At 51.0% G+C, this 13043-nt stretch overlaps 1 protein-coding gene across 1 annotated transcript; it reads left to right on the top strand.

Annotated features, from left to right (window-relative positions):
• The first annotated feature begins 4011 nt into the window (after nt 1-4011).
• GPHA2 (glycoprotein hormone subunit alpha 2) lies at nt 4012-8528 on the top strand. Its single transcript, XM_034775657.1, has 4 exons — nt 4012-4041; nt 5561-5672; nt 6194-6378; nt 8427-8528. Exons 1-4 carry the CDS (start codon nt 4012-4014, stop codon nt 8526-8528), a joined length of 429 nt encoding a protein of 142 aa, XP_034631548.1.
• Nucleotides 8529-13043: the final 4515 nt, after the last annotated feature.

The raw sequence follows: 13043 nt of genomic DNA on the forward strand, positions 1-13043 counted from the left end.
CAGAGATCCCGTGGCACTTTCCGCAGCCAGGGCATGAACCTTGGCATCCCAGCCCAGCGTTTTGCCTCCTTAACTAACCCTTCGTTGTTTCAAAATCCTTAATTTCCTCCCCTAAACTCTTGCCTGTCAAACAGCTGCCCTGCTCTACCCCAGAGATGGATGGATTGAGCTGAAATGCACAATCAGACATGCCGCTAGCCAATGATCGCCTCACAAAGATCCCAACTCAGTCACGCCAGCTTTTCAAAGCCCTCTTTATCCAGGGAAGTCTGACATCTCAGCCCTTCTGGCCAAATTCCACTTTCTTTACGCAGCATTAAGCTTTCTGAGCCAACCCTCCATTTAGAAAAAGCTTGGCCCCAAGACTCAATCCAACAATGGCAGGTTTATATATTGAACTTAATCCGATGCCTAAAATATGTCTGGGTGATATAAATAGTTGCTGGTAAAGAACTGGAGCTTTCTCCCTGCTCTCTTCCAACATGTTAAGTCACAACCCCCTTTAGTTTAATTCAACTCTCCTGGAATTAAAGATTTAATTGGCTTGGAGGGAGAGGTGTTAAGAGCTCTCAGTGCTTTAGGGCTGTGCAGAGCTCTGCTAATCGAGTTAGTGTCTGGTTTAGTGACCCCACCAATATAGAGGCCAGGGGGAATCACATTCTCCAAAGACGCTTATGCCCCATTTTCAAAATGACTCCTCAGAGCCCAAGTCATTTTTGAAAATGGGGCATAGGCAGTTTGGAAAATTTGATCTTTAAGATTTTAAAAGTCAGGATCCTAAATCCATAAACCCCTAGATAAAGACAGGCCAGTGCTATTCTTACAGCAGGAAGGATGGTCTTGTAGCTAAGGGGCTGGACTAAGCCACAGGAGAGCTGGGTTTGATTCTTGTCTCCACCACTGACTCCTTATGTAGCCTTGGGCAAGTCACTTCCCCGCTCTGTGCCTCAGTTTTCACCTAAAAAGCAAGGCTAATTCGCCTTCTTTTATCTATGTAGATTGTGACCTCTTTGGGGCAGGGACGGCCTGGCACATGGGAAGGCCCGATCTTGGGCAGGGGTGTGTATGGTGCCCAGCAAAATGGGGGCCCCCCCAGTCTCGGTCAGGGTCTGTGCAGTGTCTGGCCCAAGTGGAGGTCCTGATCCTGGCCAGGGCCTCTAACCATCTTGCCCTACCATGCACAGCAAATAAAAAAACCCAAACAAAACCACCCAAGTTGTTGTTTTGGTTTGAAAAAGAATCTTTAAAACAAATCCCCTCTTCCCGAGATCTCCCCCTCCCCCATTGGTCAACTTCAGCCATTTCCAGCCTGGGTTCAACTGCCTGTCACCCCCACAGCTAGATTTAACCTCCTCCAGAGGAGACACGGGGATCCGTTTGTTCTATAGTAGCAGCTTTGTTCTTTTGGGAAGGATCCCCCCACCCTCTCCCCACCCGGGTGGCAGATTTTCATTCAGCTTTCAGAAGCAAGATCAAACCTGTCAGTAAAGATTAGGCGAAGGCAGCCTAGTCGATAAGGCCAGAAGGGACCACTGGGATCATCTGGTCTGACCTCCGGTACTGCAGAGGCCACAAGACATCCCTGCATTACCTCCTGTGTGAATCAGAGCAGACCTGCTAGAAATACCGACAACTTTTAAATCAAGATTGGATGTGATAGAGCAGGGGTCGGCAACCTTTCAGAAGGGTGTGCCGAGTCTTCATTTAGTCACCCTCATTTAAGGTTTCGCGTGCCAGTCATACATTTTAACGTTTTTAGAAGGTCTCTTTCTATAAGTCTATAATATATAATTAAACTATTGTTGTATGGAAAGTAAATAAGATTTCAAAATGTTTAACAAGCTTCATTTAAAATTAAATTAAAATGCAGAGCTCCTCCTCCTGGTGGCCAGGACCTGGGCAGTGTGAGTGCCACTAAAAATCAGCTCGCGTGCCACCTTTGGCACCTGTGCCATAGGTTGCCTACCCCTGTGATAGAGAATCCACAGCTCTTCCTTTGGGAGGTGGTGAATTCCCCCTCACTGTTAAACATTTGTGCCCTGCTTCCAGTCTGAATTTGCCTAGTTTTATCTTCCAGCCACTTGATCTTGCTACACCTTCGTCGGTTGGAATCCATTGCTCTGAGAACTGACTCACCATTTCACCTCAGGCTAGTCACTTCCCCAGCTTCGTGCCTGAGTTTCCCCATCATTAATGTGACCCACCCCAGAGCAGAGCCAGAAAGATTAATTCTTGTTTCTAGGGTACTAAAAGAGGAAGTGACATCACCCAAGGGCTGCAGCAAAGCCAGGACTAAACCCAGGTGGCCCGAGTTCCAGCCCAGCATACTAGCCATTGTACAACACTGTCTCCTTGCCCATGCTTTTCCTGGAAGGTGCCGGAGTCTCTGCAGAGCTGGCACCATCCCATATCAAGCAAGAGACAGCTCAGTGACGGATGGAGAAGAGCAGGGATTTTGAGGTTTAAGGTATGGGGCTGGGGCTCAGAAGATCTAGGTTCTGGCTCTGCCATAGACTCCCTGGGTGACCCTGAATCTCTCTGGACCTCAGTTTCCCCACCTGGAACATGAGGATGATAATTCGTCTTTTATCTTACTTATTTAGTTTATAATTATCCCTTTAATCACAGATGGGGAAACTGAGGCCCAAAGAGGGGTGGTCACCCACCCGAGGTCACCCAGGGAGTCTATCGCAGAGCTGGGTTCTAGGAGCCAGTGATTAATTAATACACCCAGGCACTCCGAGACGAGCCACTGGACGAGGACAAGCCATTGTTCTTCGCTGGGCTGCCAGTGGAGCCAGAGCTGTGACCTGGAGTGACCCTGCACCAGTCTGGAGAAATTGTTATTAGCAAGAAATGGGCACATTTTGCAAAGGCAACGCAATTATCTCCCTAATGCACCGGTAGTCGGATACACGCCGGGGCGTCTGGCAGGGGACTTACTGTGCTCCTGAGCTGGAAGGCTGCCTGCAGGAAGACATCATTGCAGAAGCACAGTTTGCTTGGTCTGAGGGGGCGCTTGCCATTCATTAGTTCTTTGGATCGCAGCATCTGGTACATCAGATGAGATGCAAGACCCACGTCCTCAACACTCATTAAAAGTCCCCTGGCTCAGAGCTGTTAAATAGCTGCTGCAGCTCACTGGTGGGTGTATAAGTCTCACCCCCTCCTAGAAGCAGATGCATCTCATTGGGAGGTAAAATGGGGTGTATACACAGTTTGCACTGGGCTCAGAGATCTGTCAGAATGGAAGATGCTGTCAAATATAAGATCCATCAGCTGCTACAATTGTGTGATATTGAATACCAAAACATAAAGCAATAAAGCACATTGTAGTCCTGCCTCTGGGGACATAGAGGGGTCTGACTTTGGGCACTGCATAGACAACGCCACTAAATCCATTTCAAACATGTCATTTCAGGAGGATCAAAACAAGACGTACAAATCTAGCAACACCCCTGTTGTCTCTAGACAGCATGCACAGCCGTGCTGGCTAGAGCTCCAGGCCTTTCCTTCTACAAGGGCAGGCCTGGAGTTCACAGATAATCCCCATTGGCTATTAGCAATATGGGGCTTATGACACACGCTTGAGTCTTTTCAATTCTATCCAGCAGAGGACAGTGGCACTCTCTGTCATGCACATGCACACGCACTCTCTACACTAACAAACTATTTGATGCTCTGGCCCCGAACTGATGGTTCTAAGGGGAAGGGAGTTTATTGTAACCAAGAGTGGTCTATTTTTACCCAGCTCCAAAGCCCCTTTTAAGCCGGCAGTAAGAAGGGCTTGGCCTAAGAAGCTGATGGAAGTTGATGGGGTGGGATCTCTGAAAAAGCAAGTGGCTCTGGAAATCCAGAGAGCAATTTATTTGTCTTAGCTGGGAGGGCTGGTGGGGGCGGGGCAGAGGGTGGAGATGGGAAAAGTAAGAGACCCGAAGGGGCAGGCTGAGGTGTGGAGATGCAAATACCTGAGCTAGATATAGCACCTGGGAGGGCTTGCAGCAGGATACCATGACTCGGGAGCTGCCCAACAGGACCCCGGTGCGAGAGAGCGGCTAACACCCTCTGCTGCGGACTTCCTGCCAGCCACATACAGATGGTAGGATACACTCCTGGCTGGGGGGAATTGAAGGGGGCAGAACAGCTGGGTTCTGAGCTGCACTGAAGGCAGACAGGTTCCCAGGTCCTTTCAGTCCTTGAGGCAGGAGGAGTTTGTAGGTGAAGAGAGAATCGTTAGAGGGAATAATCCCAGGCTCACACTCTTGCGCTAGCCAACTTGCCTCCCAGAGCTGGGACTAGAACCCAGGATGCCCAGCCCACCGCTCTAACCACTAAACCCCTCTCCCAGAGTTAGTGGTAGAACCTAGGAGTCCTGACTCCCAGTCCCTGCATACTAATCAATACCCCTTTGATCACTGCTCTTTTGAGTCACAAGAGAAGTTGAGTTGAAAGAGCTTGCTATAGCAAAAAACGAAAATCTATTTTACTGCATTTGCAGTTCCAGTTTTACGCCAGGTAGAACTGTACAAGGCTAAAATTCCAGGAAGTGGGCACAAGCAAACAATATGTGCTTTAAAAGGACTAACAGATTACTTGAGGGGGGACTCTATACTGGGAAGCTGCGGCTCTGAAAAAGATTTGGGGGGTGGAGAATCAGCTGAATGAGAGCTCCCAGTGTGATGCTGTGGCCAAAAGGGCTAATGTGATACTTGGATTCATCAAGCGGGGAATCTTGAATAGAAGTAGAGAGGTTATTTTGTCTCTCTAGTTGGCACTAGCGTGGCCAGAACATCCTGTCCCTTTCTGGCGTCCACAGTTCACGAAGGATGTGGATAAAGTGCAGAGGATTTAGAGAAGAGCCACAAGAAGGATTAAAAGGTTAGAAAACCTGGGTGACAGTGAGAGACTCCAGGAGCTCAATCTATCTAGCTTATCAAAGAGAAGGTGAAAGGGGGACTTGATCACAGTCTAGCAGTACCGACATAGGGAACAAATATCGAATAATGGGCTCCTAAGTCTAGCAGAGAAAGACTGAAAATAAGGCACACATTTTCATCAGTGAGGATAATTAACTATTGGCACAACTTCTCCAGGGCAGTGGTGGATTTTCCATCATGGACCATTTTAAATCAAGGTCGGATGTTTTTCTAAAAGATCTGCTCTAGGAATGATTTTGGGGAAGTTCTCTGGCCTGTGCTGTACAGGGGGTCAGGACAGATGATCACAATGGTCCCTTCTAGCCTTGGAATCTCTGAACCTAAGTGTATGGGGTGGGGGGCTAGGGACAGCCCAGACTCTGAAGCTTGGTCTATGGCCTTTGTCTCAGCACATCCCAGTCTCTTCTGTTCCCAAAGGCTAGAGCCCTTCCACTCAAGAAGAATCCCCATTAGCAGTATAGGAGCTAGGATACACAGCTCAGAGGCTCAGATTCCAGCCAGCAGAGGGTGGCTGTGCACACATGCATGCAGCGCATGCACTATTCTAATCAGAGCAGCCCCTTCGCTCCCCACCTCCTGCTGCCCTGACTCTGTACCCTGAGCCTGTGCCATTCCCGTTGCAGAGCCCATGCACCATGCCATCCTGCCACGCTGCCATCATCTCCCTGCTGCTAATCCTGACGGCTTCCCCACGCTGGAGCTACAAGGCCATCGGGCCCGGCTGCCATCTGCACCGTAAGGACAGAGGAGGGGGGAAATGGAGCAGTGCCAGGGCTGAACATGGCCCTGGGGAGTCAGGGTCTCCCTAACTCTGGGTCTGATGCTGACTCCCTCCCCGTAGACTCATGAAATTGCTGCATTTTACAATCTGGGAAACTGACGCACAGCAAGGGGAGGTGACTTGGCCCTGAGGTCAAGCATAGTCTGTGACAGAACCAGGAAAAGAGCCCAGGAGTCTCGGCTCCTAGCCCCTCTGCTCTACCCACTATAGCTCCCTGGCCCCCACAGTTGACTTTTGCACATCTGTACTTTACAGGGATACTCATGGCTCTAAATCCACTTGAGTGTTCAGTGCAGGGGGTGGGTCTTTTGGATCCTAAAGTTGCCAGTTCAAATCCCAAGCAAGTAGGGTCCTTCCCGCTCTGTGGCCCTGGTGTGGAATGAGTTAGTTGGCTCTCAGCCCAGCCCCTAGCTCATCAGCACAGAGGTTGAGGGCCGGCTGGGCCATGAAGACTGAACTCCCCTTCTCCCCACAGCATTTGATGTAACCATCAAGAGCGACCGCCGTGGGACTTGCCGTGGGACCCATGTGGTCCAGGCCTGTGTGGGCTACTGCGAATCCAGCGCCTTCCCCTCCAAGTACTCCGTCCTGCTGGCCAGCAGCTTCAAACACAACATCACCTCTGTGTCCCAGTGCTGCACCATCAGCAAGATGCAGAAGGTGAGCGGGGCTGGGGGATATGCCATAGATCCTGCTCCACAATGTGGGCCCAGGCCTGGTATGAGTCTTCCCACAAACTCAGCCAGACCGGGACACACGGGACTCCCGGGTGCATGGGATGATAGAAGCAAGAAAGAGGGGGATCCTTTAGCAGACACACAGGTATTGGGGAATCCAGTAGCTCCCCAATCAGGGCCGGCTCTAGGTTTTTTGCTGCCCCAAGCAAAAAAATGTTTGGCTCCCCCCACCCCCCGCCAGCCCTGGGCTCTCTCTCTCCCCCCCCACACACCTGCACCCTCCTGCCGCCCCAGCCCTGGGTCACTGGTAACTCGCTCCCAGGGCAGGTCATTCAGCAGGAATTTTGGATGTGCACAGAACACAGACAGGATTGGTTCCCATATGGTTACAGAACTGCAGTAAAGTGGAACAATTTTCAGCTTGTGTGATTGGAGGATATCTGGATGCATATTATAAGTCTGTCCTCCATAAATGAGGAAAAGTTGAGGTGCCTTTATTATTCTTTTGTTCCACTCTTTGTTTCTATGGGGAATTTGCCAATGCACTATCACTGTCTTCCTTTTAAACAAATAAAACTAAAACTTAATAATAATAATAAAAAGGCAATGGCTGTTGAAAATAGCAATTCCAGTCCTACTAACCTCTGGGAAGCATTTCTTGCTCAATTTATTCTACTTTTTCTACAGCAAGTTACAGTGGATCAGTATATTTGCTTTGGGAGAAATGAAGTAACAGCTGCCCAAACTGAGCTTGAGCACGCCTGAATTTTGAGGTGTTCAAATCTGGAAGGCAGGTGCTAGATTCCCTTTCTGAATATTAGCTAAATCTGGAGAGGAAAAGTTAATTTCTGCTTCCATGGCTCAGAAGTGTAAATCCTCCTTCGTGCCTGGTACTGTATCTAAAGCTGCCCAGTCTAGTAGAGCCTCTCCTCCCTTACTTTTCATTTTAAATTCTAGTGGGATCTCCCTTGCTAGGCTTCAGATAGAGGGGGGCACTGTCCATTTAGTCCACCCAATTCTTTCTTTGGGGGAGAGCTCAGGGCTGGGGCGTCAGGAGGTGCAGGTGGGGGCCAGAGCTGGGGCGGCAGGGAGTGCGGGTGCGGGGGGGGGGAAGAGCCCAGGGCTGGGGTGGCAGGAGGGGCGGGTGGGGGCCGGGGCTGGGGCGGCAGGGGGGGGGGAGCAGGGGGTACGGGTGTGGGGGGCGGGGGAAGAGCCCAGGCTGGGGCAGCAGGGGGGTGCAGGTGGGGGCCAGAGCTGGGGCAGCAGGGGCTGTGGCCAGGGGAGAGTCCAGGGCTGGGGCAACACGGGGGTGCAGGGGGAGCCAGAGCTGGGATGGGGGCAACAAAAAACCTAGAGCTGGCTTTGTCCCTACCATTCACAGCAAGCTGCAGCATGAGGTTTCAGTCCCACACTCCTTCCCCCTCCCTTTCCTGTTAATTGTGGCCAAGGGAATGCTGGAAAATGTAGTTCTTTCCCTGCTCCAGGGCTGGCTCTATAGTCAGGGAGCTAACCAAGGAACTACAGCTCCCAGGGCCCCCTGTTGGTTCTCAGCTCCCAGGCTGGATTCTTGCGCCCCTGCAAATTTGCCGCCCCAAGCAACTGCTTGCTTTGCTGGTGCCTAGAGCCTGACCTGTCCCCAATGATTCACCAGGTCTCAGAGACAGCAGCTGCTATCGAAGCACATAGGGGAAAGCTGGATGGACACAGCAGGGCCGATTCTCAGCTACATTGAGGATTTGGTGCACACTACAGCCACGCGAGTGATGTGACTGGCACAGGTGCAGCGCACCCTGGTCCGGCACAGCGCTCACGAGAGGGGATCTTCAGCGCTGGCTGGAATCTCAGGGCTACTCTGTGGCCCTTTCAGAATCCATCCCTGCCAGCCAGAATGCACCATTCTCTGGCTATTCTCTGCCCCCAAGGGATCATGGGAAGTGGCACCTGCTCTAACTTGCACAAGGGCCTGGAATTCAAGGAGGGCATAGGGGGTTGGCGCCAGTCCCTCTCTTACCCTCCCATCCCCTGCCACAGATCAAAGTCCGCCTGCATTGTGGGGCCATCCGCCACGAAGAGATAGAGATCTTCACCGCCACGAGCTGCCAGTGCGACATGTGCCGTCTCTCCCGATACTGACTGGGCCAGGGAAGCCCTCTTCTGCGACACCCAGGAACCCACAGGCTGGACTTGTCTAGAACTGTGCATATTAACATGTGTCAGCAGAGGCTACTGCAGTCCATACCAAGCTTGCTTTGCCACCACCAGGGGGCACCACATCTGCTCCCAGCTTTACCAAGAGCTTCAATTTGCCAGCTTGTTGCTGCTGTAGGTTTGTCTTTGCAAACAGATACCATCAGCAGACAGCCCCCAGCTGGACAAACCATAGAGCCAGGCTCCCCAACACAAGCAGGGCTGTAAATGGGTGCTGCCTGTACACTGGGCCTAGTCAGAAAAATTCATGGGCTCCTTTCCCCTCTGCTGTGCTGCCAAGAAGCTAATACCTGATCTCAGGTTAATGTACCTGGCTAGAGCATAAAATATGTTCCTTCCTGACCCCTAGAGAAGAGATCAGCTCATGCCTTGGACCCTGAGAGTTGATTGTCACTCTCAGGAAAGATCCCGGCAAGGACAGGCCTGATTCCTGACCCCATAACAAACAGAACCCTTTAAGGTCCCTTTATTTACCAAGCAGAGCATCCTAGTACTGAACCTGAACCTAGGCCTCCTAGGGAGTCTATGGAAGGAAAATAGGTCCCCGTTGCTCATTTTTATATGGGAGTGCCAGAGGCAGAGCTAGAGACATCGCTCCACCCTGCACACACCTCACCTCACCCACACCTGGGAAAAGGCCTGTTGGAGCTGGTATAGCTACCAGAGGGTGTAGTGGGGTAGCCAGAGGGCTATGTTTGATACGCAGGCGATATGGGATCTAGTTGTTCTGAGTTGCTGTGTGACCATGCGCATGTTCTTTCTTCTTACTGTGCTTCGGTTTCTTCTCCCATCATTTGCCTATTTAGATTGTGAGCTCTTAAGGCAAGAACTCTCTTTCACTATGTCTGTGCACTACATGGCCTGATGGGGGCCCAGATCTTGGTCAAGGTCTCTAGCTGTGACACTAATATGAATAATAATGCTATATTGGGGCTAAGGCTACCTGTGCTCCCACTCTCTCGCTGAGTGCTACAGTATGTGAGCTATTAAAATAAATGATCTTGTTGAAGAAACTTTAACTTGCCCAGCAGCTAAAATTAAGCAGCACTTTAAAAAAATCCCAGTCGTCTTGGATCCCCTACCGTCCTGGTGGCCAGGAGTTCTGCTGGCTGCAAGAAACAGAATCTCCTCTTAGTTCTCACTTCATAGGCGTTAAATCCTTAGATGGTTCCATCCCTGGTTCTGGGAGAGGAGTGGGGTCTAGTGGGTTAGAGCAAGTGAAGAGGGGAGCCAGAACACGAGTTCTATTATATTCTCAACATATGACTGCTGTCACTCCGTGTCTCAGTTTCCCACTCTTTAAAACAGGGATAGCAACCTTCACTGCACTGGTGGAAAGGCTAACACCATCAAAGGAGGGAAGGGGACTCTGGGCTGGGGTAGCCACTTTGTCTTCTCCTGTTTATAGCCTCTTGCTGAGCTGATGTCCTGGACCCACAGTCTGGTTGTGTAAAGGGCCTCATCTCCCAGCCAGGTCGATGGTTCAGAAGTCTGATCTGTAGCCCCCACCCCACTCCCAGTGGGCTCAAGCCCTTGTGTTCCCAAGCCAGGAACCACTTGGCCTTCACGGCAAACTCCTCTCTGCACAGATGGTGGGGGTGTGGCAGAGGGGAAGTAAACATGGGAGCAGGGTCAGGGGGCAGAGACCACTGTGGGGCTGATTTGTGTGTCAAGGAAGCAAACTCCCAATAGAAAACTTTATTCTGATTAGAGTACACTGGTGGGAGGATACAAGGAGACCTGCCCCCCCAAAGGCTCTGTCACACCCACCCACACCTGGCTGCTATCAGTCCAGGCCACTCCTGCAGAGGCAGCAACAAGCCACAGGGGGCATGATTGATGGAGGTCCCTGCAGGCCCGTGAGTGGCTGGCAGCTGCTGCCCTGCTGGGGCACCCAGGCTATGAAGGATTCAAAGCCTTCAGCGCTTGTCCATTGTAGGGGACCCACTGCCTCACTGGTCGATAGGGGGCAGGTGCTCCTGCTGACTGGTAGACAGACACACTTGCAGGGGCAACTCATTGGCTGCCTAATGGGGAAGGTAACACCCCCTCTGGAAGCCTGCTGGCCAATTAGAAGTGGTCTGCCTGCTGAAGATGTATTTGTGGCTTGAATCTCAATGCCATGCCTCCATTTTCCCAGCATCCTCCAGGGACAGAGTCCCACAGGTGCCCCACCTCTGCTTCCCCAGCATCCTCCTAGAGGGGGCCTCCTACTGGTATCACCCCTGAGCCAAGACACTGGCTGAGGGTTCAGTTCACCAATTCCCCTTCCCCTCGTGGCACATGGGTGAAAATGCTCCCCCACCCCCAGCATCAGTGCCTGCAGGAAAACATGCAATGGGTTATGCTGGGGTAGATGTTCCAGTAGGGGCTGGAGGTGCAGAGCTGGTGAGAGGGTTCCCTGTGGGGCAGCCACAGGATGGGGTTCTTCAGCCTCCTCCAACATACAACTGCCTGTGGCATGGGGAATGATGTATTTAATACAAGAATCCCTGCCCTTGGATTGGGGGGGGGGGGGGGTGAGACAAGAGAAGCAAAAGGGACCGAGTTAGAAGCAAACCATATAAATCAGCACATCCCAAAGTGTTGTTGGCACAAGTGTATTTTAACAAAGTATTTCCTGCCGGGACCCCAGCCTGCATGGAGGGCACCATTTTGAAGAGCAAAAGGGTATTATCTGCACAGTGACCAAGACCATGCACCCCTTGTACATGTGCTCTGGAATGTGACTAGAGCACAGCCTAGTGGGGGTAGGATAACAGCCCTGCTAGTGGAACAGCAAATGGAGATCGCTATTGGCTCAGGCATTAGAGTCCTTGCAACCCCCTAGAGTATCTGACCCATCCAAGTGTGATTGGGATTATACCCTACTAGAAACGCTATGATCCCCCTCTTAGAGATGGGGAAACACCACACACACAACTAGGATTTGAAAGCAGGGCTCCAGGGTCTCACCACAGAGCTGTACCCACAAGGCTAGCCCTTCCTAGGCTGTAGGGAGCAAATAGTGCTGGTTTTTATTCTTGCTGGGGGAGAGCTGGCACCTATTCATTACTGGGTGCTTACCACTAGGACACTGGTATCCCTCTATCCCTCTTTGCTCTGCTTGTTGGCAGGAGGTAACAGGCCAGCACTCAGCCCCAGGGCACAGCGAGCATAGTTGGCCTTCTTGCTTCCATCCCCTGCAGAAGGATTTAGAGCAATCTCTGAACTCCATAGGTCTGCCACTCCCCCCAAGAGAGGGAACCACTAGCATCCTCTACCCATCAAACTCCATATCCTGCTAATATACGGATTTCCCCCCAGTCACAGCCCAGTCACCAATTTTTAAGGCTGGGGGGAGGGGGGGGAGGGGGCTGGATACCAGGAGTCCAGAGTTCTATGGCCAATTTTGGGTGGGGAAAGCCTAGTACTCTTCCCACCCTGCTTTTCAACTCTTGTATCTCTCTCTTTGCCCAATGAGGAGTTAATACTTTGCCCTCATCTACTGCAGTCCAGCAATTAACTCTGCCACCAGCTGTGGTGAGTGCATTTTACATACCGATAGAACAACCCAGTAATCTGCAACCTGCCCCAGGTCACAGAACAAATCAGTGACTGTGAAAAGAACCCAGGTGTTCTGACTCCCAGCCCCCATCTACATGCCCTTTCTCCCACCTTCACAGCCTAACACTTTGTGAATGGAATCTGCACAACCCAGTGACATGAAAGTATCTCTTTATTGAATACAGACTTATCCAGCAAACGAAAATAAGGGGGAGGGGAAGGAGAGAGAGAGGAAGAGGGAGGGCAGCTTTAAACCAAATTATTTTAAATATAGTCATTTAATTTCTTGTTTTTTTACTCAACCCCTTCCCCCAAATTCCTCCTCCCTCAAAAATAACCCCTGGTGTCCATCCCCAACCCCAATTCCTCTAACGGTAACTACATCGCCGCTGTATCTAAGAGACAACAATTGTGCACCCGGTTACTACAGTCACCGTATGGCGTGAGTTGCTACAAATAAATTAAGGTTTAAATTAAAAATATCCCACTACTCCCACCAATAAAATAGTAATTAAAAAAATAACAAAACCCCCAGGGAACTGTAAAATATTTTAAGTCATGCCTAGTATTGAGGGCACGATGTGATACCCGGGATGCCTTTTGGCCAGCGCCGGCACTCGAAGATGGGAAGAAAATTAAGACAGTGGAGATGCAAGAGCATGGGCTCAGCGCAACTAGAAATGGAGCATTTTTCAACCCCCATGCCCCAAGATGGTAAGTCTATTCAACACCCCCTTCAAATGGCATGGTCTATTCAGGCCCTTCCTTCCCACCCATGAGATACATTGCCATGCACCCAGCCAAATGGCAGTCAACTGCCCCCCCCCCCCCCCCCATGGCCGGGTCCCTCCCCCCCCCCCCCCTTTAAATAAAAAAAAACATGCACTCATCCCT

Source organism: Trachemys scripta, chromosome 7 (assembly GCF_013100865.1).
Source record: "Trachemys scripta elegans isolate TJP31775 chromosome 7, CAS_Tse_1.0, whole genome shotgun sequence".
Lineage (NCBI taxonomy): Eukaryota > Metazoa > Chordata > Testudines > Emydidae > Trachemys > Trachemys scripta.